The following is a 26,052-nucleotide window of genomic DNA, read 5'->3' as shown; positions in this document are numbered from 1 at the left end:
TTCCAGAGCTGGTGTGCCAAGGTTGTAGCGTCATACCCAGGAAGACTCGAGGCTGTAATTGCTTCCAAAGGTGCTTCAACAAAGTACTGAGTAAAGGGTCTGTATACGTATGTAAATGTGATATTTCAATTTTTTTATTCAATACATTTGCAAAAAAAATATAAAACCCATTTTTGCTTTGTCATTATGGGATATTGGGTGTGGACTGAGGGAATAAAATCTGTCATCACATATTTTTTTTGATCCACATCAAGTCCATTTGGTAGAAACATACTGTACCACTGGTGGGTACATTTTCTTTATGCGGATTCTAGAATATTCACATGACAATATCTTGCCAATTGGATGGAAACCTAGCTACTGTTCACAGTTCCAGAAGATTTTTTAAATATCCCTTTCTTTATTCCTCAGTGTTTCCTTCAATGGGAAACATTAAATTAATGTTCCAGCAGGGGGATAGCTGGATCAAGCAAACTTCTATAGTCTGAGAATGGAAATAACCATGATGGACATTAGTGAAATCCGAGTTAGAACCAGAGTAAATACCGTACCACCCAAAAAAAGTACACCTGTATGCAAAGTATCAAACACTTGTTAAATATTACAAAAAAATACTGGACAATTGCAGGTATGGTAAGAAACAAATGTTTAAAAAATAAACATTTTGATGAATAGCAATCACTAGATACAACATTTAAACAAAAATTATTACAGAACTCCAATATTAGCAATGCAACACAAGAGTAACAGGCTAAACACACAGTACACCAAAGAAAAAGAGATTCTGACTTCACTGTTTAATAGGGCAAGAGTCAGTTACCACTAGCAGTGGGGTGCAGAGGTTTGACCCTTGCTAAGCGGGACAATCCCAGTCGCAAGCCTTGTCCCGGAGACTTTGTGGTGGAATTCGGGGTTGAGTTGGGGCTTATTCCACTCTGTGCTAGTGATAAAGAACATAGAATTGAATTAAGACAGATAAATATACATATTTGGAGAATCTCAATTGGTTTTCCTCGCCTCCGGCCTCTCCTCGCCTACTTTTGAAAAAGTTCAAGGATCGAGGAGCAGAGGCGACGAAACATGGACACAAATGCGCTTGTATTAAATGAGACTCCTCTCAGGCAAATTACATTTACAGAGGTGGAATCCCCAAATAAATGTGTAAAGTGATCAAATCAAATTGTAGCTAGTTGTGCAATACATTTTACCTTTATTTAACTAGGTAGGCCAGTTGAGAACAAGTTCTCATTTACAACTGCAACCCAGCCAAGATAAAGCAAAGCAGTGTGACAAAAACAACACAGTTACACATAAACAAACATACAGTCAATAACACAGTAGAAAAATCTATGTACAGTGTGTGCAAATGTTGTAAGGTTAGGGGGGTTAAGGCAATAAATAGGCCATAGTGGCGAAATAATGACAATTTAGCATTAACACTGGAGTGATGGATGTGCAGATGATGATGTGCAAGTAGAGATACTGGGGTGCAAAAGAGCAAAAATAAATAAATAACAATATGGGGATGAGGTAGTTGGGTGTGCTATTTACAGATGGGCTGTGTACAGGTACACTGACCGGTAAGCTGCTCTGACAACTGATGCTTAAAGTTAGTGAGGGAGATATGTCTCCAGCTTCAGTGATTTTTGCAATTAGTTCCAGTCATTGGCAGCAGAGAACTGTAAGGAAAGGCGACCAAATGAGGTGTTGGCTTTGGGGATGACCAGTGAAATATACCTGCTGGAGCACGTGCCACAAGTGGGTGTTGCTAAGGTGACCAGTGAGCTGAAATAAGGCGGAGCTTTACCTAGCAAAGACTTATAGATGACCTGGAGGCAGTGGGTTTGGCGACAAAAATGTAGCAAGGGCCAGCCAATGAGAGCATACAGGTCACGGTGGTGGGTAGTATATGGGGTTTTGGTGACAAAACGGATGGCACTGTGATAGACTACATCCAATTTGCTGAGTAGAGTGTTGGAGGCTATTTTGTAAATGACATCGCCGAAGTGAAGGATTGGTAGGATATAGTCAGTTTTACGAGGGTATGTTTGGCAGCATGAGTGAAGGAGGCTTTGTTGCGAAATAGGAAGATGACTCTAGAATTCATTTTGGATTGGAGATGCTTAATGTGAGTCTGGAAGGAGAGTTTACTGTCTAACCAGACACCTAGGTATCTGTGGTTGTCCACATATTCTAAGTCAGAACTGTCCAGAGTAGTGATGCTGGACTAGCGGTCAGCAATCGGTTGAAGAGCATGCATTTAGTTTTACTAGTATTTAAGAGCAATTGGAGGCCATCGAAGGGGTGTTGTATGGCATTGAAGCTCATTTGGAGGTTTGCTAACAGTGTCCAAGGAAGGGCCAGAAGTATAAATAATGTGGTTGTCTGCGTAGAGGTGTATCAAAGAATCACCAGAAGCAAGAGCGATATCATTGATATATACAGAGAAAATAGTAGGTCTGAGAATTTAACCCTGTGGCACCCCCAAAGAGTCTGCCAGGGGTCCGGACAACAGGCCCTCCGATTTGACACACTGAACTCTATCTGAGAAGTAGTTGGTGAACCAGACAAGGCAGTCATTTGAGAAACCAAGGCTATTGAGTCTGCATAAGAATGCGGTGATTGACAGAGTCAAGGGTGGATATTGGTCTGTAACAGTTTGGGTCTAGAGGGTCTCCCCTTTTGAAGAGGGGGATGACCGCTGCAACTTTCCAATCTTTGGGGATCTCAGATGATCCGAAAGAGAGGTTAAACAGGCTAGTAATAGGGGTTGCTACAATTTTGGCGGATAATTTTAGAAAGAGAGGGTCCAGATTGTCTACCCCGGCTGATTTGTAGGGATCCAGGTTTTGCAGCTCTTTCAGAACATCAGCTATCTGGATTTGGGTGAAGGAGAAGCGGGGGGTGCAGAGCTGTTGGCCGGGTTAGGGGTAGCCAGGTGGAAAGCATGGCCAGCCGTAGAAAAATGCTTACTGAAATTCTCAATTATAGTAGATTTATTGGTGGTGACAGTATTTCCTAGCCTCAGTGCAGTGGGCAGCTGGGAGGAGGTGCTCTTATTCTCCATGGACTTCACGGTGTCCGAAAACTTTTGGAATTAGTGCTACAGGAAGCAAATTTCTGCTAGCTAGTCTTAGCTTTCCTAATTGACTGTGTATATTGGTTCCTGACATCCCTGAAAAGTTTCATATCGTGGGGGCTATTAGATGCTAATCAAGGGCAGTCAAGTCTGCAGTGAACCAAGGGCTATATCTGTTCTTAGTTCTACATTTTTTGAATGGGGCATGCTTATTTAAGATGGTGAGGAAAGCACTTCTAAAGAACAACCTGGCATCCTCTACTGACAGGATGAGGTCAATATCCTTCCAGGATAACCGGGCCAGGTCGATTAGAAAGGCCTGTGTGGCGGATTTTAAAACACTTCCACGCTAGCCACCAGGAAGATACTCTTGTGCATCCTTTGCTGAAGTCTGTAATCGAGGAGGGACGCATACTCCTCAGTTTGCCTACTAACGAATTGACTCTCCCCTCGACCACTTATCGGTTTCCGGGTCGCGAAGGAGTTAAGTAAAGGGCAGACTTTTGTCCAGTAGAGAATCTCCAATTGTGTCACTGAGCCTCACCTGGTGGATTCCACTTTAGAAGCCTGCCACCTACTGGGCTGATAGGGGATGATCTAACAGGTAAAGTGGGAGTGTCAGCAAGCTTCCTCTGAGTTGACACAGGCTTTGATGTTGCTGGAGTCGGACTACAACTCTCTGTGGTGGGAGTAACAGAGGAAAGCACGGAGAAATGTAATATCAGCACAATATACTTTACATCCATTATAATTGGGTGAACATTTCTTATTGAGGGCATTAACGTGATGACAGATGGTGGTTACGTGGTATGCAGGTAGGCTGGTAATCCTTATCCTCCCGCCCACTCTCAATCTGGCTGATCCTCTCCACTTTCAGTATGGATCTCTGTTGATCTTTAGCTTTGACAGCTGCCCATCTTTGGCTGGAGGGGTTGACATTGGATCCCCTCTCACTTGTGACCTCATGAAGTTCTAGGAGAGAGGGAAAATCATTAGAACAAAGAGACTATAGGCAGGGTTTATTGTTAGTGTTGTGATTTACAGCATGTTCAATTATGCCTGAGATGTAATACAGTAGGTTTGTCATGTTTCCCTAAATAATGAATGTTCATTAAGGCTTTATAAAATGATCTTTGTCATCTAAAGACAATCTGAAACCCATACACACACACAAAACAGTGACTACCAGCCTACCTGCACACTAATCAAAATAGTGTCGGACTTTGTTGGCAGTGTGTGAAGATGTTTTTCTGATAGCTATAAAACATATGTAGCAATAAGTTTTCTATAAAAAAAAAATGATAGGCCTACGTGTTCTTTGAATCCTGACCGAAAGATTTGCTTGATTGATGCAGACCCTTGTCTCTCTGTGGTTCTTTGACAAGGACCCGAGCTTTCTTGCTGGAAGGCCCTTTCATACAGGCGCAATCTTCATCTGATTGAACAAAAAAAAGACAAAACATTACAAAAAGCAGGCGGATTAACATTATGACAATATGTAAAAGTTGAGAATGTCCAAACAGTTGACATCATCATCACGTACCATCATCAAGCTCCATCAAGTCTGAGTAATTCAATTGGTTCTTGGCTCTTTTGACGAGAACAAATAGTCATCATTCATCACACTAAAACAAAACAGTTATCATGATCTTTGCAGCTACTGTCAGTCTGCTACCTGTAGATCAGTGGAGGCTGCTGAGGGGAGAACGGCTCATAATAATGGCTGGAACGAAGCGAATGGAATAATTCTGCTCCAGTCATTACCCTTGAGCCCGTCCTCCTCAATTAAGGTGCCACCAACCTCTTGTGCTGTAGATTAGTTTAACGAACGTTACACACCTTGTGGGTCGAGCCATAATATCGTATTCAGCCAGCTTGAGAAACCAAACGCTACTAGTAGCTAGTTACTTAATAACGTAAATTAAGTATCTTAACAGTGTCCAAACTAGAAACAAAATGAAATACTGAGTAACTTAGATAAACGACCACATTGAAATAAAACAGTACAATTTTGCATGTTGTTTATTTCAAGCTATCCCGCGACAAATTGAATCTTTCACATGTATATATTGGGTTTCTATTTAGGGGATTCGTTCTTTGTGTAACTTTACATTGGCATAATGTTAAAATATGTATTATTAATTACCCAATACCATTATTCTACGAATAAAAATGTACAAATTCACATGCTTCCACTTTTATGTCCTACGTGTAGATTGATTTGATGTATTACTGTTTTGAAAATAGAATCTGACGAAAGTTGTATTTAAAAAGCACAGCTAGCTCAGCTGTGTCCGTCAGCTGGTCGTCCTTTTACATCCACAAAATACGAATGTACAGGTAAAACTATACTTCTACGATAATCTTTATTATTCTGAAGCAAATGTATCACGATTGCAGTATGACTAGTGTCAACATTGTTGTTATTGGTTGCACTAAGTAAGCTAGGCAGCGACCACTGCAATGTTAGCAACCATTGGAAAACGTTTGGTCTATTGCCAATAGACTGTCAGCATAGCGACTTCCATTTAAACATGCCACCCATTGCTTCAAGCCACACCTACCAAATAGAGCAAACCATGAGGTTGGTGGCACCTTATATGGGTAGGATGGGCTCGTGGTAATGGCTGGAGTGGACGGCAGAATGGTATCAACTACATCAACCATGACTGGTCCTGTATCCCCTGTATATAGCCTCGCAATTGTTATTTTACTGCTGCTCTAATTATTCGTTACTTTAGTTATTTTGTATTTTTCTTAACTGCATCGTTGGTTAAGAGCTTGTGAGTAAGCATTTCACTGTAAGGTCTACCTACACCTGTTGTATTTGGCGCATGTGACAGAAAACATTTGATTTAACATAGTGTCCATGTGTTCCATGCCATTCGCTCCTTCCAGACATTATTATGAGCCAGCCTCCTATGGCGCAAACGTACCTCAGACTGTGCAAAAACGTTGAACATTTAGTTGGAAACGTGTTGTTCAGTAGAAACCGTTATGCAATGTAGCAAACTGACGCATCCCAGCCCTCATTGAAGGGACCAATTATTTCCATTAGACAACACAGCCACAAAGTCAGAATTGTCTATATTGTAAAACTGTATGAAAACAAAAATGTGCTTTTTGGTCTTAATTTAAGGTTAGGACCAGGCATTCCTTTAGCAGTGTGGTTAAGGTTTGCATTAGGTATAAAACCAGATTTTTGGAAGAGAAATTGTAGAAATAGGCACATTTATTACTTTCTGGCTGTGTTAACTAGTGATGACCCCACATTTTAATGCCTTGTTTTTACTATCTATTCAATTCAATTCAAGGGCTTTATTGGCATGGGAAACATGTGTTAACATTGCCAAAGCAAGTGAGGTAGACAACATACAAAGTGAATATATATAAAGTGAAAAACAACAAAAATTAACAGTAATAATCTGAACTTCACAAGCCTGGTAGCTAGCTAAAGTAGTCTATTTCCCATTAAAGGCAAACTATGACTATAATTTCTGTAGAAGCTCAGAATGAGATGCACCCGTTCTGCCATTCTGTTAAAGGTCCCCAAAGCACACACATCCCTGGGTTGCTCGTCTTTTCAGTTCGCTGCAGCTAGCGACTGGATGAGCTGCAACAAACACTGAAACTGGACAGTTTTATCTCAATCTCTTCATTCAAAGACTCAATCATGGACAGTCTTACTGCTGACAGTTGTGGCTGCTTTGTGTGATATTGTTGTCTCTACCTTCTTGCCCTTTGCTGTTGTCTGTGCCCAATAATATTTGTACCCTGTGCTGCTGCCATGTTCTGTTGCTACCATGTTGTTTTAATACCATGCTGTTGTCTCTCTTTATGTTGTGGTGTTTTGTCGTGATGTGTGTTTTGGCCTATATTTTTATGAATGTATTTTAATTTTAATCCCAGCTCCCGTCCCTGCAGGAGGCCATTTTGCCTTTTGGTAGGCCGTCATTGTAAATAAGAAATTGTTCTTAACTGACTTGCCTAGGAAAATAAAGGTTAAATAAAAAATTGTAAAAATCTGGTATACAGGATTCCATTGGATCGTTCCAACTCAAAAAGCAAATGAAATAGGATTAACGCCTGCTCCCGCTCTTTCCCCCTGCTCCCGCTCTTCCCCCCTGCTCCCGCTCTTTCCCCCTGCTCCCGCTCTCTCCTGCTCCCGCTCTCTCCCCCTGCTCCCGCTAGGAAGCTGTGGCTTGGTGTATTGCTTCTCCATACCATGTAACATATTCCCTGTGAATCTGGTGTTTTTTTCCTCCTGTTCAGATCCATTTTTAATTGAAGTCGCTTCCAGTATTGACCATAAAGTAGTGTGAAAATACCAGGTTTTGACCATTCGATGCCACTGTTTATGCTATACCGCCACATTCGTTTATCCAGTCTCTTGTGTTTATTTAATACAGTACCAGTCAAAAGTTTGTACACACCTACTCATTCAATGGTTTTTGTTTATTTTGACAATTTTTTACATTGTAGAATAATAGTGAAGACATCAAAACTATGAAATAACACATATGGAATTATGTAGTCACCAAGAAAGTGGTAAACAAAACCGACCTCCGCATGTGTGGTTCCCACCATGAAGCACGGAGGAGGTGGTATGTGGGGGCGGGGCTTTGCTGGTGACACTGTCTGATTGATTTAGAATTCTAGGCACACCATGGCTACCACAGCATTCTGCAGCGATACGCCATCCCATCTGGTTTGGGCTTAGTGGGACTATCATTTGTTTTTCAACAGGACAATGACCCAACACACCTCCAGGCTGTGTAAGGGCTATTTGACCAAGAAGGAGAGTGATGGAGTGCTGCATCAGATGACCTGGCCTCCACAATCGCCAGCCTCAACCCAATTGAGATGGTTTGGGATGAGTTGGACCGCAGAGTGAAGGAAAAGCAGCCAACAAGTGCTCAGCATATGTGGGAACTCTTTCAAGACTGTTGGAAAGTCATTCCTCATGAAGCTGGTTGAGAGAATGCCAAGAGTGTGCAAAGCTGTCATCAAGGCAAAGTGTGGCTACTTTGAAGAATCTCAAATAGAAAATAAATTTTGATTTGTTTAACACTTTTTTGGTTACTACATTATTGCATATATGTTATTTCATAGTTTTGATGTCTTCACTATTATTCTACAATAAAGAAAAACCCAGGAATGTGTAGGTGTGTCCAAACTGTTGACTGGTACTGTATATCACATCATTTCCTTTGCAACTTTGGTTTTCTACCCAATAAATTTGTCTCATTATGAAAATAAATTGTGTGGTCATCCTAACAATTCAAGCCAGTCCTCCATGAAAGCAATTGCGTTTGTCATAATAGCAACCTAATGCTTCAACCCAACTCTGCTTGAATAGTCCAACAAGTGGCCACTCTCTGGGATAGATATTTCAATGCAAGACTTTTCCTACAAACTTTGATGGATAAATGGGCTAGGGACTAAAATGTTGTGACAACCCTAATAATATCATGAATTGCATGGCAGTCTTGTGTTTTTCAATACAATTATCAGGAAACAGCTCTATATGTAATGTGATTAGTGACATTTACTATTAAAACCAAACCAAAACCATTACAATTGCAAAACACTTTACAGTGTGTGGTTGGGACTTTTACTATTGAAGACCATTTGAGACCATAACATTGAAACCATTAGAACTACTACTGTAGCCTAATGGTTTGCTTGTTCACCAGGAATGGTCAAACAGTAGCTAATCCAGACCTTTTTTTTTTAAGGGAATGAACCACACACAAAGGGTATGTTACATGGACACAGATTAAGCGTAAAAGAAGGACAAACTGATTTGCTTTCATGGAGGACTGACTTGAATTGTGAGGATAACCACTCACTTTATTTTCATCATGAGCCAAATCTATTGATTTTTCTACCCAAAGTTGCATAGAAAATGTTGTGATCTATTTGGTGTCTTCACTAGCGTTCCACCTGGCCAACATCCAGTGAGATTGCAGAGCGCCAAATTCAAATACAGAACTACTCATAAAAATTCAGAAAAGATACAACTATTTTACATAGGTTTAAAGATTAACTTCTTGTGAATCCAACCACTGTCAGATTTTTAAAATGCTTTATGGTGAAAGCATACCTTACAATTATTTGAGAACATAGCCCAGCAGACAAATCATTACAAACAGTAACCAGACAAGTAGAAGAGTTACACAAGTCAGAAATACAGATAAAATTAATCACTTACCTTTGATGATCTTCATATGTTTGCACTCAGAAGACATTCATTTATTCAATAAATGTTCCTTTTGTTCGATAAAGTCTCTCTTTATCCGAAAATCTCCGTTTTGTTTGGGCGTATTCTTCAGTAATCCACAGGCTCAAACGCAGTCACAACAGGCAGACAAAAAAATCCAAATTGTATCCGTAAAGTTCATAGAAACATGTCAAACGATGTTTATATTCAATCATCAGGTTGTTTTTAGCCTAAATAATCGATAATATTTCAACCGGACAATAACGTCGTCAATATAAAAGGTAAACAAGAAAGGCACTCTCTCGGTCGTGCGCATGAAAAAGCTCTGTGACACGGCAGGGTCCACTCATTCCGACTGATCTTACTCCCTCATTTTTCAGAATACTAGCCTGAAACAATTTCTAAAGACTGACATCTAGTGGAAGGCATAGGAACTGCAATTTGAGTCCTAAGTCAATGGATACTGTAATGGCATTGAATAGAAAAAAAATAAAAGATCCTACTTCCTGAAGGGATTTCTCAGGTTTTCACCTGCCAAATCAGTTCTGTTATACTATTTTAACAGTTTTGGAAACTTGAGTGTTTTCTATCAAATCTACTAATTATATGCATATCCTATCTTCTGGGCCTGAGTAGAAGGCAGTTTAATTTGGGCATGCTTTTCATCCAAAATTCCAAATGCTGCCCCCTACCCTAGAGAAATTAACGACCCTCCAGATGAGCTTCAATGCTACAACTCTCCTTCCGTGGCCTCCAACTGCTCTTAAATACAAGTAAAACTAAATGCATGCTCTTCAACCGATCGCTGCCTGCACCTGCCCGCCCGTCCAGCATCACTACCTTGGACGGTTCTGACTTAGAATATGTGGACAACTACAAATGCCTAGGTGTCTGGTTAGACTGTAAACTCTCCTTCCAGAACATCTTCAATCCAAAGTCAAATCTAGAATTGGCCTCCTATTTCGCAAACAAAGTATCCTTCACTCATGCTGCCAAACATACCCTCGTAAAACTGACCATCCTACCGATCCTCGACTTTGGTGATGTCATTTACAAAATAGACTCAAATACCCTACTCAATCAATTGGATGCAGTATCACAGTGCCATCCGTTTTGTCACCAAAGCCCCATATACTACCCACCACTGCAACCTGTACGCTTCATACTCGTCGCCAAACCCACTGGCTCCATGTCATCTACAAGACCCTGCTAGGTCAAGTCCCCCCTTATCTCAGCTCGCTGGTCACCATAGCATCACCCACCTGTAGCACGCGCTCCAGCAGGTATATCTCTCTGGTCACCCCAAAACCAATTCTTCCTTTGGCCGCCTCTCCTTCCAGTTCTCTGCTGCCAATGACTGGAACGAACTACAACAATCTCTGACACTGGAAACGCTTATCTCCCTAACTAGCTTTAAGCACCCGCTGTCAGAGCAGCTCACAGATTACTGCACCTGTACACAGCCCATCTATAATTTAGCCCAAACAACTACCTTTTTCCCTACTGTATTTATTTAATTTATTTATTTATTTTGCTCCTTTGCACCCCATTATTTCTCTCTAATTTGCACATTCTTCCACTGCAAATCTACCATTCCAGTGTTTTACTTGCTATATTGTATTTACTTTGCCACCATTGCTTTTTCTGTCTTTACCTCCCTTATCTCACCTCATTTGCTCACATTGTATATAGACTTATTTTTCTACTGTATTATTGACTGTATGTTTGTTTTACTCTGTGTTGTTTTATGTGTCAAACTGCTTTATCTTGGCCAGTTTGCAATTGTAAATGAGAACTTGTTCTCAACTTGCCTACCTGGTTAAATAAAAGGTAAAAAAAAAACTGGCCCGACCAACCAATTCTCCCGCACATTGGCTAACCAGGCTATCTGCATTGTGTCCCGCCACCCACCACCCCCTCTTTACGCTACTGCTACTCTCTGTTCATCATGTATGCATAGTCACTTTAACCATATCTACATGTACATACTACCTCAATCAGCCTGACTAACCGGTGTCTGTATATAGCCTCTCTACTTTTATAGCCTCGCTACTGTTATAGCCTCGCTACTGTTTTTCACTGTCTTTTTACTGTTGCTTTTATTCCTTTACTTCCCTATTGTTCACCTAATACCTTTTTTGCACTATTTGTTAGAGCCTGTAAGTAAGCATTTCACTGTTGTATTCGGCGCACGTGATTTGATTTAATAACCACGAGACCAGCAAAATAGATAAGTGTGTCCGTATAGCAGCAACAGCGACATCTAGTGGTCAAAACCCAGTACTCTCACACTACTTTATGGTATATAATGCAAGCAACTTAAATTACACATTTCTCTGAACAGGGGAAAAAACCATCACCAGATTCTGAGGGAATACATTACATGGTATGGAGAAGAAATACTTCAAGCTGCAACTTCATACTACTTGTCAAACAGAACTTCTACTGTATACTGGTTTGGGGAAGGATTGGCATGGGGTGTGGGGTCTCAGTGGGTGGCTTTTGACATGTTATTTTTATTCCTCGTGTCTTACTCATTGGTAGGAAAAAGGTTGGTCGAAATCGGATGTTGGGTACTATATTTATTGAATATGATCCAAATACCCTAAATTAAAATGGCCAATTTGGGTGCAATCAATTAGCTTAATTTGTCAGAGATTAAATTAAACTACCGAACAATCTGAGATGGTTGGTGTCATGGCTTGCTGAAATGACATGGAACGATTCGATTGCATTATCATTACTGTACAAGTAGTCAGTATTCTATCTGCTTTCAGCTGAGGAAATGAAGAAAAACAAGGGAAAGGTGAACACCACTGAGAAGGAGTTTGTGTTTGGGTTCAGGGCAGGGAGGAATGACTGTGTCCTTAAAGTACCTCTGCAATTCCCTGTCCAAGAAAATGTCAGTGACCTTCATGGACGACTTATGCTGCTGCACAATATACCTTGCTTTGTTGAGAATGGTAATGAGATTTCCAATAAACTAAATGTAATTAAATTCAAAACCAAGCACATTGATATATTCAACAACTTAGTCTCTTTTATTCATCCATACATACCTTTTGGTACAAATACTTTGATGTATCTTGGTTTAGAACTGAGGAGCACACTGTCCATGTTTATTGAGAGCGAAACCATCCAGGACTATGACAGAGAAGCAGAGTTGGCCCTACAGAGACTGACAACAGGAGAGGTGGACATCAACCAGCTTACAAACACATGGGCCAAGACCTACTCAGAGGTAAAATCATTACTCAAAACCAAAGACCATGTTACAAGCATTTTTTCGTATAAACCTTCGCCCTAAAGCAGAATTTGGCCCGTGGGTGATTTTATTTGCCCGATTCTTGTCATTCTCCTTTGACCTCTCTCATCAACGAGCTGTTTTCGCCCACAGGACTGCCACTGACTGGATGTTTTTTTATTTGTTGCACCATTCTCTGTAAACCCTAGACAATGTCATGTGTGAAAAGCCCTGTTTCTGAGATACTGGATCTGGCGCGCCTGGCACCGACAATCGTACCATGTTCAAAGTTGCTTAAGTCAGTTGCCCATTCTAACGTTCAATCGAACAGTAACTGACTGTCTCAATGCCTGTCTGCCTGTTTTATATAGTAAGCCACAGCCACGTGACTCCCTGTCTGTAGGAGCGATCCATTTTCGTGAACGGGATGTTGTACCTAATAAACTGTCAAATCAAAGTTTATTTGTCACATACATATGGTTAGCAGATGTTAATGTGAGTGTAGCAAAATGCTTGTGCTTCTTGTTCCGACAATGCAGTAAAACCAACGAGTAATCTAACCTAACAAATTCACAACTACCTTATAGACAAGTGTAAAGGAATGAATAGTATGTATATAAAAATATATGAATGAGTGATAGTACAGAACGGCATTGGCAAGATGCAGTAGATGGTATCGAGTACAGTATATACATATGAGTAATGTAGGGTATGTAAACATATAAAAGTAGCATTGTTTAAAGTGGCTAGTGATACATGTATTACATCAAGATGCAGTGGATGGTATAGAGTACAGTATATGCATACAGTGGGGCAAAAAGTATTTAGTCAGCCACCAATTGTGCAAGTTCTCCCACTTAAAAAGACGAGAGCCCTGTAATTTTCATCATAGGTACACTTCAACTATGACAGACAAAATTAGAAGAAAAAAATCCAGAAAATCACATTGTAGGATTTTTAATGAATTTATTTGCAAATTATGGTGGAAAATAAGTTTTTGGTCACCTACAAACAAGCAAGATTTCTGGCTCTCACAGACCTGTAACTTCTTCTTTAAGAGGCTCCTCTGTCCTCCACTCGTTACCTGTATTAATGGCACCTGTTTGAACTTGTTATCAGTATAAAAGACACCTGTCCACAACCTCAAACAGTCACACTCCAAACTCCACTATGGCCAAGACCAAAGAGCTGTCGAAGGACACCAGAAACAAAATTGTAGACCTGCACCAGGCTGGGAAGACTGAATCTGCAATAGGTAAGCAGCTTGGTTTGAAGAAATCACCTGTGGGAGCAATTATTAGGAAATGGAAGACATACAAGACCACTGATAATATCCCTCGATCTGGGGCTCCACGCAAGATCTCACCCCGTGGGGTCTAAATAATCACAAGAACGGTGAGCAAAAATCCCAGAACCACACGGGGGGACCTAGTGAATGACCTGCAGAGACCTGGGACCAAAGTAACAAAGCCTACCATCAGTAACACACTACGCCGCCAGGGACTCTAATCCTGCAGTGCCAGACGTGTCCCCCTGCTTAAGCCAGTACATGTCCAGGCCCGTCTGAAGTTTGCTAGAGAGCATTTGGATGATCCAGAAGAAGATTGGGAGAATGTCATATGGTCAGATGAAACCAAAATAGAACTTTTTGGTAAAAACTCAACTCGTCGTGTTTGGAGGACAAAGAATGCTGAGTTGCATCCAAAGAACACCATACCTACTGTGAAGCATGGGGGTGGGAACATCATGCTTTGGGGCTGTTTTTCTGCAATGGGACCAGGACGACTGATCCGTGTAAAGGAAAGAATGAATGGGGCCATGTATCGTGAGATTTTGAGTGAAAACCTCCTTCCATCAGCAAGGGCATTGAAGATGAAACGTGGCTGGGTCTTTCAGCATGACAATGATCCCAAACACACCGCCTGGGCAACGAAGGAGTGGCTTCGTAAGAAGCATTTCAAGGTCCTGGAGTGGCCTAGCCAGTCTCCAGATCTCAACCCCATAGAAAATCTTTGGAGGGAGTTGAAAGTCCGTGTTGCCCAGCAACAGCCCCAAAACATCACTGCTCTAGAGGAGATCTGCATGGAGGAATGGGCCAAAATACCAGCAACAGTGTGTGAAAACCTTGTGAAGACTTACAGAAAACATTTGACCTCTGTCATTGCCAACAAAGGGTATATAACAAAGTATTGAGAAACTTTTGTTATTATTATTTTGTTATACTTATTTTCCACCATAATTTGCAAATAAATTCATTTAAAAAATCCTACAATGTGATTTTCTGGATTTTTTTTCTAATTTTGTCTGTCATAGTTGAAGTGTACCTATGATGAAATTTACAGGCCTCATCTTTTTAAGTGGGAGAACTTGCACAATTGGTGGCTGACAATATTTTTTTGCCCCACTGTATATGTATGTATGCATTTCGCTACACCCGCAATAACATCGGCTTAGTATGTGTATGCAACCAATAACATTTGATTTATACAGTGCAACCTGTATTCTTATGCTATTGAAAAATCCAATTATCTCAAAGACAAGCTCGAGCAGTGTTAGCATACTGTGCACATTGAGGATATTATCTTCAGTGTCTGAGCTGTAGTCATAGATCATTATGTTGATACAGGAAGTCAGTAAGTCAGACAGTTGACTGCTCCATAAGTTTGGAACAATGTATTAAACATTTTTTGCCAACAGTTGCCTGGAGTTGCCAAGTTGTAGTGTTTGACTTTGATAAGTTGCAGCTCATCGATTTTATACACTGCAGGGAATGTTGCAATTCCAGACCTGCATCATCTGTCTGACAGTCTGAAGTGTATATTGTATATCATTAAAACAGCTGTGGTCTGATGAGAGATATTAATAGACATTATGGCTTTCAATTGAAATGGATCAAAAAGCAGACTCCTCGTGAAAAAAATCCCTTTGAAACAGAATATCTTCCTTATTTTGTTTTTTAAGAAGGTCAACGAGATCATCTGCTTCATGCACTTCAAAGCTCTGGACTTTAAATTCTGCTGCCACTTGCTCAAGCACTTATAAAAAGAAAGAAGGCTGCCCCTCCTATAAAGCTCTGTTGGCTCACTGCTGTGGTGCATACAGGATTACCATTAACATTTTTCTGCACTAGCACAGAAGTACTCATAGACAATGTCCAGTGTATTTTAAGGAACTCCAAAGGTCTTTTAATGTCTATCATGTTTGTTGCATAAAGGTTCCCAGACTTGTATTAATGGAGGAAGTTCACACTCCAAATACTATTCTATACATTCTAAATATGACAGAAGTATGAGGTCGCTCTCTTAGCTTTGCCTCTATTGGGTTTGTTTAGGAAAACCATATAATGCTTTTCAGTCAGAATAGTTGCCTGGATCTTTCATACTGTGCTGTCACTCACTTCTGCACTTCCTACAATGTCCTGTGATCTACTGAACAATGTCTTCCTGTGATTTTCCTTCACTCTCAGAAGGTTACTCCCACACCAATGCCATTATTCTCTTTGGCTTGTTACTCTTTAGACTACACTGGAACATGCTCGTCCTGAGGAGCCCAGCTGGGATGAGGACTTTGCAGATGTTTACCACGAGCTCATCCATTCCCCGGCCTCTGACACTCTGCTCAACCTGGAACACAACTACTTTGTCAGTGTCTCAGAGCTCATCAGTGAGAGAGACATGGAGCTGAAGAAGTTACAAGAGAGGTTGGTATGACCATAGAGATGAGTCCTCAAGTGCAAAGTAGCCAATTAAATCATCGTAATTGAAGTTACTGTCATATAACAAATGCCTAAAGTGTTTTGCATTGTTCCTTTTTCAACTCCCAGGCAGGCAACAGAGATGGACAAAGTCATGCAAGAACTGGGAAAGACCATGACTGACCAGGATGTAAATGCAGTTGCATCTCAACACTTCGATGCCCAGCAGGTAAGACACAGAGCCAATCTGGTTGGCCATTTAAGCTACAAGCATTGTAATGCTCTATGTACAAAGATACATAGTCATAGAGATGTACGATTGGTGATTCTTCTGTCTGGTCAGGTGCTGGAGAACAAGTGGGCCAATGAACTGAAACAGGTGACTCATATTCAGAAGCAGGAGTATCAGGAGTGGGTGATCAAACTGCACCAGGACATGCAGAACCCCAATAACAGCACTATTAAGTAAGTGTGTGTGTGTGTGTGTGTGTGTGTGTGCGTGCGCGCTTTTGAATGCATGTGTGCAGAAATGTACTCAATTGTTTTCTAGGGGGATGTTCCTTGAAATCTCACTAATCCTTCACCTTCTTACAGTGAAGCAAAATTGGTTAAATCAGATAATGAATAGACGAGTCATGTGCTTAAATGGGAAAGAAAGCTTGCAGACACAGTTGAATGAAATTTGCACACAGCAGCACTTTCAAGAGGCATTGAAATGGCATACAAGCTCAAATAAATGTTTTTTCTTTTGCTATATATGTCTTATTTATTTTTTATGTACAGTGTAGTTTGTCAGTCCCAATGTAATTCATCTGGGGTTGGTTTGTGTCCGTTCATCTTCCAGCCTGGTTCCAGATCTGTTTGTGCTGTCTTGCCAACTTCTATGCTCATTGGTGTGGGCAAGACAGCACAAACAGATCCGGGACAAGGAATCTTGTGAACCGTATCCTTTACAGTGTGATGTTGTGTTTGTCAGTGAGGAGATCAAGGTGCAGCCGAGCCAGCTGACAGAGGAGTCTGAGCCTGGGGTCAGGCTGTATGAGGAGCAGCGACAGCTGGAGGAGAGCTTCACCATCCACTTAGGTACTATACTGTCTGTGTCCCCATGGAAACACTGCTGCCTGGTCCAACATGCCCATGATAAAAATAAACCTTGATGACAGCTAATTAATTTACACTGAACTTCCTGACATCGTAAAATGTAAAGACATCCTGTACATTATATATTTTTGTGTTTGTTTCCGTATGTATTTTGATGGTGTTGCTGTGGTGTTGTCCAGGTGCACAGCTGAAGACAATGCACAACCTGCGACTGGTGCGGGCGGACATACTGGACTTCTGTAAGCACCGTCGCCATGGCAGCAGAGGGACCAAGCTGAGGCGGCTGCAGACTGCTCTGTCGCTCTACTCCTCGTCCCTGTGTGGCCTGGTATTGCTGGTGGACAACAGGGTCAACTCCTACAGTGGCATCAAGAGAGGTGAGAGGTCAAGGGCCAACATAAAGCAGGGGGACCACACTGTTAGACCCTGTTAGTTAAGTGAGAGGATGAAACACATTTATAATCTTATTGCCATGACCACATTTGAAGGTGTTTTTCTTTGGCTTTATGGCACCAGTGAGTTAGATGTTTTAGCATGATTTAGCATTTTAGCATGACAATAGCTCAAAGGTTTTGTCACAGTAAAAATATTCTCCAACCCCAAAACCTCCGTAACCATTGTGAGATTATAATTAATCAATGTAATGAATCCTCGTCATCATGTGTTTATATGTTTTCCCCAGACTTTGCCACAGTATCTAAAGAGTGTACAGACTTCCACTTCCCTCGGCTGGAGGAGCAGCTGGAGGTTGTCCAGCAAGTGATGCTTTATGCCCGGTCTCAGACCAGCAAGCACAAAGACCAGCCTGGTGAGTCAGTCACACACACCAGCAGCCCACCACTGGCGAAAAGTCAATCATACTTCTGAGAGTGTTTTTTAATCATTATACTGTGTATATCCAATAGCTGCAATGAGAAACTGCCAATTTTCCAGCCATTCTCTATATAACTTGCAAAAATGGCCTTGTGGTATCACAGTGAAAAAGTCTGAACAAAGATGCGTTAATTCACTTGTATTTCTTCCCCAGACTCTGACTTGAATTACATGATGATTGAGATGAGTGTTCTCTGTAAGAGGACTGGATAGACCGTGATAATGTAACTATGAAATGCAGGTAACTGCCAAAATAAAGGTAACACCAACATCGTGTCTTAATAGTAGTAGGGCGTTGAGCCACCAGAACAGCTTCAATGCGCCTTAACATAGAATCTACAAGTGTCTGTAACTCTATTAGACGGATGCGACACCCTTCTTCCACAAGAAATTCCATAATTTGGTGTTTCCTTCATTTTGGCAGTTATCTGTATACAAGGTACAGTTAGAACAATGTTAAAGATCCTGCTGGCCCAGTAAAGTAATGTTTGTTCAATGTTCGAGCAAGGGAAAAGTCAGTGGCCTGTTGGGGATTATGTCAGGACGGAAGGGACAATACTTTTTTGACATCATCGCCAACGTGTGTTGTCGGAAACATCAGTCAAGATCCTTATTACAATGAATCCCCATTGAATGGTTGTTTAAGTGGAGAGAAAAGCTGAGTATAGAAACATTCCTCCTAGCTATCAGGCTTTATACGGATGGACTTATGACCTCTGTTGTTGCTATTGTCATCTATTTCCTCAAAGGTTATCTTTGCACAAGTTTTGCATACAGGAAATGCAGAAGTCATCTCTTGTTTCCCCATTGACAGAGGTTCCTAGGAATGGAAGTAGTTGTGAAGATAAGAACCAAAATGTGGAAAAGAATTCTTCCAATATCTTACCAGGTAAAGTTGACTGAATATGTGGTTTTATCTTGGCCTAAGTCTTTAAGAGGCAAATCCTAACTTTGTGCATTGATGTCAATGAGAGACTAGGTGAACATTTGGCTTAAGTGGAAGAAAGGATTCACTCCTAAATGAAACCAACCTGATTAGAAATAGGCTAAGTCATTTCTAAACTTTCTTCTTCTATCATCCTCTCCAGGTGAATTCTATATCTCCCGCCACTCCAACCTGTCTGAGGTCCACATAGTGTTCCACCTGTGTGTGGATGACAACGTCCGCTCAGGTAACATTACGGCCCGGGAACCTGCCATCATGGGCCTGCGCAACATCCTCAAGGTCTGCTGCACGCATGATGTCACCAACATCTCCATCCCTCTGCTACTGGTCCACGACATGTCAGAGGTGAGAGAGAGCCTTATGTTATATGTGTAAAAGCAGAAGGTAATATATATACCTCGAGGTCCCAGAAGTCAGATTCATAATGCATGTACAACAGTACATTATTTACAGGTGAGAGATGACAGTTAGTTATACATATGCTATGCTGTATGTGTAATTGGTTCAGGGCTCGACATTAATGCTTCTCCGCTTGCCCAGGGCAAGTAAAACAAATTGTCGGACAAGCAGATTATAGGTTTAAGTTGTCTGACTTGACAAAAACATCTAAATATCAAACAATTAGGCTACTCTGATCAGAATTTGATCAAAGTCTCCTGCGATGTGTTGCGCACTGTCCTCCCAATCTCTGCAGAGCGCATTGGAGTATAATTATTGGAGGCTCGCTTTGACAGGCATGATCGGTCTTTCAATCATGCAGTCGCGAGATGTGTTTTTGAGATAATTGAAAGCGAAAGGGGGATACCTAATCAGTTGTAAAACTGAATACATTCAACTGAAATGTGTCTTCAGAGAGGTGTGGGGGGGCTACCTTAATCGACATCCACATCATCGGCGCCCGGGGAACAGTATGTTAACTGCCTTGCTCAGCGGCAGAACGACAGATTGTTACCTCGTCAGCTCGGGATTCGATTCAGCAACCTTTCTGTTATTGGCCCAACGCTCCTACCCGCCAGGCTACCTGCCGCACAGTGTTCACATTTGTTGATATTAATTGCTAGCTAGTGACTTATTTGCCCAGTTATAGCACATTTTTGGTCAGCAATGAAAATCCTGGAAAAGTCATGGTGTGTGCATCACCTGCATGTGTTCTAGTGCGAGTGGGCTATTTCCAGAGGAGAGAGAGAGAGAGAGAGACATTGCGCAGCAGGTAAAACTAGATAACCAGCCAAACTACACTATGTTTTGAATGGCTAATTAACTATTATCATGTATTAATGTCATTGTCATGTCCGATGTCCTAAAATAACTTTCCACCGGCAAAGTATAACCACCAATGGCCGACACGTAGCTGATACGGGTGCGCAAATGCTGCATACGCCGGCTGTAAAACTGTCACTCAAACACTCAAAATTGTCTGTTGAGAAATAATTCTGACACCGTTGGAAAGGAAGGATTCCCCTCTACTCAATACTGGTCAGGTAATTCTGACAAAGTAAAAAAATATTCTTATAATAGCCTAATTGACAAGTAACTCCTATGCTGTCAAGATCTCCCCTGAACACAGAATATTTTAGCCTTACATAAACATGTCTTTGTTAGCTACCTTGCCCATCTTAGCCATTTGATCACTGTTTCATTGGTTGTAATTGTAATGTTGCAGGGTGGCCAACCATCCTCCAGGAGAGCTACTGAGTGTGCAGGATTTTGCTCCAGCCCTGCATGAACACACCACATTGTAAAGAAAAAATAGGTGCTCAAGGTGACCTTGATAAGCTGACTGGTGTGTTTGTGCAGGGTTGTATCAAAAGCCTGCATACCCAGTAGCTCTTTGGATGGAGGGTTGACGGACCACATGTGTTTTATACAGTAACCTATAAATGCAGTATTTGACCTTGTTGGGGGTTAAGTACCTTGCTTAAGGCTACAACGGCAGGAGATATAATGCACTGGATCAGAGACCAGGAGTGTTTCATTGTTAATACCAGTGATAATAATGAATGTATTTTATGAAGTGGCTCCTTTTTAAAAAAATATATATATATTTTACCTTTATTTAACCAGGCAAGTCAGTTAAGAACACATTCTTATTTTCAATGACGGGCTGGGAACAGTGGGTTAACTGCCTGTTCAGGGGCAGAACGACAGATTTGTACCTTGTCAGCTCGGGGGTTTGAACTTGCAACCTTCCGGTTACTAGTCCAACGCTCTAACCACTAGGCTACGCTGCCGGCTCCTTGCATCATACAACATCATTTTCAGTCATGGTTTTGGCAATGGTGATGTTTTGTAGAAGAAAAGGGGTGTGTGAAAATATTTGATTACTTATTATCTAACTGTACAGTCAAAGTTATCACAAGCTCTAAAAAAAAATATCAATGTAGCCTGAAATGATTGAATCACCCAATTTTATATTTAACTTTATGGTGTATGATTCAGTTGTTTTGTGAGTAAACCCAGTGAACTGAACTGACCACTCGTCATTCCATGGTTAGATGATTAGTAGAGAAAGGAGAAATGGATGAAAAATGGACTGACGAAGAAGGAGAGGAGGAGTAATGAATGTGTCCTATTTCCTGCCTTAGGAACTGATTTGTCTTTGAGTGCCGCTATGCCCCTCCTGCCCTTCAGTTAAACAGTTGTGTGTTAGTCAGTCTGTTGTCCTCATCCCCAGTGTCATCCTGACATGTTCCTACCCTGTCCCATGGCACATTCACAAGCCTTTGATACTGTGTCCCTTAATGACCTCCTCCTCCACATCTCTACTTGTTCATTCAGTACAACCATACCTCAGCAGTGCTCTTAGCATTTTCTCCATTCAGGAGTAGATGACGAGGGAAAAGTGGAGAGTTTTGAACTGTTGTGTTTACTCAAACTCTGAGTATACAGTGCACGGTACACACAGGGTGGGGGGACAGCGGTAGCATTGATAGACAGCAGCACTCCTGAGTCCACATGGAGGCATCCAGAATTAAAAAAACAACCATTACTCAACAAGCTGCTGCCTGATGTAGAGTATACCTCCTCACTGTAGTCTAGAGAGGGCTCTGTCCTTATCATGCCACAACAAGTCAAAGCAGGAGCTTGCTCACAAATGTTCTCTGTGTTGTGTTCTCGCTTCCTAAGCTGCAGGAACCAAAGAATCTTAATTATCTGTCATTTTATAATTTAAAAGCATTTCTGTCTGGAGTCTTCTTTTCCAGTGCTTTTTTTCCAACTGATGGATTGTACTTTTGCCCAACTCAGGCCTATATACAGAAGCATAATGACCAGCATAGTTGGTCAAAGGAGCCATAGAAGGCAATGAGCTCTACACCCACAGATTTCTTTCAAGGAACATTACTTTTATTCTCTATGAAAAGCTGTTTGACAATGTCAGGAAGGCAGAAGAGAAGGGAACAGTGAGGGGATGACAGAGGATAGAAGGCTCATGTTCCACCATCCTGTGGCCCGACTGACTCCTTTTATTCTCTCCCCTGCAGGAGATGACTATCCCATGGTGCCTGAGGCGGGCTGAGCTGGTCTTCAAATGTGTCAAAGGTGAGAGAGTAAGATGTACCAGTGTAATTTTCCCCTCTTGTGTTACCTTTGAGACCTCTCAGTCCTAACTTAAGATGTTTCCCTCTACAGGTTTCATGATGGAGATGGCATCGTGGGATGGAGGGATCTCACGGACAGTTCAGTTTCTAGTTCCACAGGTAAGAAAACAGGTCTGGCTGGCTGCTGCTGATCTGGTCAGAACCGAATTGACTCACACATAGTATGCATTGTATTGCGGAATATATATTTTTAGCGACATTATTTAGGTTTAGAACTGTATCACTACAGTTGAATGTACACAACCAGACAGGTTAGATGTCCCTGACAAGGACTCAGAAAACAACACCAAAGCATTGTCAGTATTCACTATTCAGGGCTGATTAGTCTTTGACACCACTCATATAACTAGTATTATAGGTTGATTAAGTGTTGCCTGCCAAATGTGATTTAGTGAAGCCCCAGAATGAACCCTATTTGAAGCAAAAACAAGTACTTGAGGAAAAGATTCTGATCGTATCTTTCGGAACAGGAAGTTAAACACACTTTGGAGTTGGAGCTATTGCTTGTCCCAGCCATTCAGCATCCAACAATAGTACCCCTGTACAGTATGTCTCACAAAGGCACAGCTGGTCTTGTGTACTCTCCAAATACACTTCGGAGTGTACACAGTGTACCTACATTCAATTTACCATTACAAAAAAAGATTCCCGGAAGCTCAACATAAAACATATGTAATTTGGTCTCAGTCTCTAGTGTCACTGTGTGATTAAAATGTTATGACATGAATTATAATAATAATACGTTGTTTAGGTCAAATAATATTATGCTGACTGCTCCTATATGTATTATTTTATAAATACATTCTGTTAATAGTTCAGTAAAGTTTAAAAGCAACGTACTGGCAGTCTACATCTCACCCAGGAAATTATATTCTGGAGCACTCTTATTTCTCAATAAAAGCATCCCCCTTCATGGCTCTGTTACAGCTTAGTTATACAAGTCTTTGGTTACAGGCATGGGTGAAATTGTGTCCCTGTAGAGAGGGTCACCTATAGTATGATTATATGTTGACAGTCTCGGGATAAAACCAGAATCAAAGGCCCCTAACAGCATTTACGGCTGCCAGATTTACGCTCCAACACCATTCAAAATAGCACCTCTAAAACAGCTTTGTTGTACACCTCAAACAGACACGTAGGTCTAAATACACAAGCAGTAGACGAGTTGTGAGGGGAGACATTAATACTTAAAATGCTTATTTGAAGGCCATGCTACCTATTAAAGGGACAGCTGTCAGAGAGCGCATAATTTCAGCATCTTGACTGGTCCCAAGGGAAATGGGGCATTGAGCTAAATGTCCCTGCTTAGGTGGTCGTTAACACTTACTGTTGTACAAGCAAAACAATGTATGTTGTGAATTTGAATGTTAAGAATTTCCCCCTAATAGATGTCTTGCATGTTAGTAGTTTGTGTCTTTGTCTGTGTAGGCTACTCTAGTACAAGCAAAACAATGTATGTTGTGAATTTGAATGTTAAGAATTTCCCCCTAATAGATGTCTTGCATGTTAGTAGTTTGTGTCTTTGTCTGTGTAGGCTACTCTATCTTGGAAAGCGGCCGTTCCATATGTTCATCTGTTCCAATGTGCATTAAACGTTGATATTTGTCTGTGTTTTATTGACAGAGTATCTCTGAGGAGATGTTCTACCAGTTGAGCAACATGCTGCCTCAGATCTTCCGTGTCTCGTCCACCCTCACACTCACCTCCAAACGCTGACGGAGACACAGGGCCAATCATGGAGGCTTGGCAACTGTCAACATCATGCTGTTTTTAACAGACAGATTCTATGGCCTCTTCCTCATCATGCTATAGCAATTAGCATTTTAGTCTTGCAGTCTGTGGTTAAGTCACAGTTGAGTCTACCATCATGAAAATAAACTAACCAAAGGAGTGACTGTACTCTCAGATTGTTACAGCACTCCAGTCAAAAGTATGAGATTCAGTGATTTTGTATTGCAATGATTTTACAATATAGAGAGGGGCCTCAAGAGTTTTGATAATTGAGTTCCCTCTAACCTATTTAAATAGTTGCATTTTACTGAAGTTAGTGTGATGGATGACTGTCAATTGATTTAGCGATGCCTGCATAATTGGCATCATCTTAGGGCAAGGTGAAATCATCTTGGCCCAGCTTCCCAAAAAAGATGGATTGTGTTGTTGCCGAGGCAAGCATTATGCAGGTGTGTGTGTACTGCATTGCAGTGAATTATAGTGAGAACTTTTTGTCATCATTTCACTCCACCCCAGTAACAGCAGAGGGCACTGTTCTCAGAGATAAAGAAGCACTCTGATAGATGTTTAATCTACTCCGTGCCAAAACATTGATTTAAACATTTACTATGAGACACAGAACGTTTGTTTCTTATGTTGTTGCAGCCTAAACTCTATAGCCCATACCCCTGAATGTTTGCCCAACACATTTTCAGCACTTCAACTCATTTTTGATGTGGCATTCCAATTGACTGATCACAACTTACTGTGCACTGATCATAATGTACTGTTTACACACATCTTTACTATATGTTTAGTCGAAAAGTATGTAAAAAGTGTTTAAACAATGTGAATATATCCTGAATCTTCTCTTTGTGAAATAATGTTTCAGAATTTACATTTGTTAGTTTTTTTTACTGGGCCTGTAAACATTGGAGTATAGCCTACTCCATATTGCAGTTTGTGCACAATATAATTTACTGTTTGAGTAGTCCACGATCGACTAATCTACCTGAAGCTAATATGACATGGTAATTACATTCTTCCATGTCTGTTTGAAGTAAGTCATTTTAGTTGGATGAAATAATTGATGCTTGTCAGAGGTTTGCCTGCTATGATGAACAGCAACAGTATTAAGATGATTAAACAGATCAAGTGCACCATCAAAAGTGTCTTCTTTCAAGTGAAAAACAGATGGCAGTGGCCATTCTCCTGCTGATGCAAGACTGTAGGCTACAGTGTTACCACTTTTTTCTTATTTTATAGTAAGCCACAATAACTGACCTCTGTGTCTCTTTTCATACTTATGCCCTCCTATTTTACCTTCATCAAAAGTAATTCTGTCCAATTTCATACGTTCCTGGAGATCAAACATAATTTTTTGATGGTGGATCTTAGACATTCAATCCACCTGTTGATGCTTAGGCCTATAGTTTCAACTCAGTGATTGGAGTGACACATTTACTCTGTTTGAGATTTGAGAGAACTGCTCCCATTGCTACACATAGGACTGTAGAGTTATTAGTCAAATGATCTGTTTTTTTTCTCTGTTTCTATTAAAACTTCCCTGTCCAGAGAACAAA

The 26,052-nt window shown here is 41.0% G+C and overlaps 2 protein-coding genes across 4 annotated transcripts; one reads left to right on the top strand and one right to left on the bottom strand.

The window, feature by feature from the left end:
* Window positions 1-112: 112 nt before the first annotated feature.
* LOC115134706 (RAD51-associated protein 1-like) lies at window positions 113-5,140 on the bottom strand. Of its 2 annotated transcripts, none has more exons than XM_029668896.2 (6): window positions 4,919-5,140; window positions 4,623-4,669; window positions 4,410-4,514; window positions 3,884-4,051; window positions 3,624-3,758; window positions 113-940 (listed from the first exon to the last, which is right to left on the bottom strand). In XM_029668896.2, the coding sequence occupies exons 1-6, from the start codon at window positions 4,933-4,935 to the stop codon at window positions 813-815; spliced, it is 600 nt and encodes a 199-aa protein (XP_029524756.1). In that variant the 5' UTR covers window positions 4,936-5,140; the 3' UTR covers window positions 113-812. The 2 variants fall into 2 exon arrangements, with proteins under 2 accessions (XP_029524756.1, XP_064878498.1); XM_065022426.1 differs by having other exon boundaries at window positions 113-935.
* A 222-nt stretch (window positions 5,141-5,362) lies between these two features.
* LOC115134048 (protein C12orf4 homolog) lies at window positions 5,363-25,809 on the top strand. Of its 2 annotated transcripts, XM_029667614.2 has the most exons (14): window positions 5,363-5,419; window positions 12,080-12,265; window positions 12,398-12,543; window positions 16,065-16,246; window positions 16,370-16,469; window positions 16,584-16,705; window positions 17,217-17,323; window positions 17,521-17,718; window positions 18,024-18,149; window positions 19,029-19,103; window positions 19,303-19,505; window positions 22,643-22,700; window positions 22,791-22,858; window positions 24,383-25,809. In XM_029667614.2, the coding sequence occupies exons 2-14, from the start codon at window positions 12,088-12,090 to the stop codon at window positions 24,473-24,475; spliced, it is 1,656 nt and encodes a 551-aa protein (XP_029523474.1). In that variant the 5' UTR covers window positions 5,363-5,419; window positions 12,080-12,087; the 3' UTR covers window positions 24,476-25,809. The 2 variants fall into 2 exon arrangements, with proteins under 2 accessions (XP_029523474.1, XP_064878496.1); XM_065022424.1 differs by lacking the exon at window positions 12,080-12,265 and having other exon boundaries at window positions 5,364-5,419; window positions 24,383-25,808.
* The last annotated feature ends 243 nt before the right edge of the window (window positions 25,810-26,052 follow it).

Source organism: Oncorhynchus nerka, linkage group LG9a (assembly GCF_034236695.1).
Source record: "Oncorhynchus nerka isolate Pitt River linkage group LG9a, Oner_Uvic_2.0, whole genome shotgun sequence".
NCBI lineage: Eukaryota > Metazoa > Chordata > Actinopteri > Salmoniformes > Salmonidae > Oncorhynchus > Oncorhynchus nerka.
Note: the sequence above shows the minus strand (reverse complement) of the source record. Positions and strands in the feature narration are given on the sequence as shown.

Coding starts and splice junctions, on each gene's coding strand:
- LOC115134706 (XM_029668896.2), bottom strand. Junction 3,759..3,883: donor CCAGCCTACCTGCATACCAC/GTAACCACCATC, acceptor CTCCCACCACAG/AGAGTTGTAGTCCGACTCCA. Junction 941..3,623: donor TCTAAAGTGGAATCCACCAG/GTGAGGCTCAGT, acceptor CTTTATCACTAG/CACAGAGTGGAATAAGCCCC.
- LOC115134048 (XM_029667614.2), top strand. CDS start 12,088: ATGAAGAAAAACAAGGGAAAGGTGAACACCACTGAGAAGGAGTTTGTG. Junction 16,247..16,369: donor CTGAAGAAGTTACAAGAGAG/GTTGGTATGACC, acceptor TTCAACTCCCAG/GCAGGCAACAGAGATGGACA. Junction 17,719..18,023: donor CTACAGTGGCATCAAGAGAG/GTGAGAGGTCAA, acceptor TGTTTTCCCCAG/ACTTTGCCACAGTATCTAAA.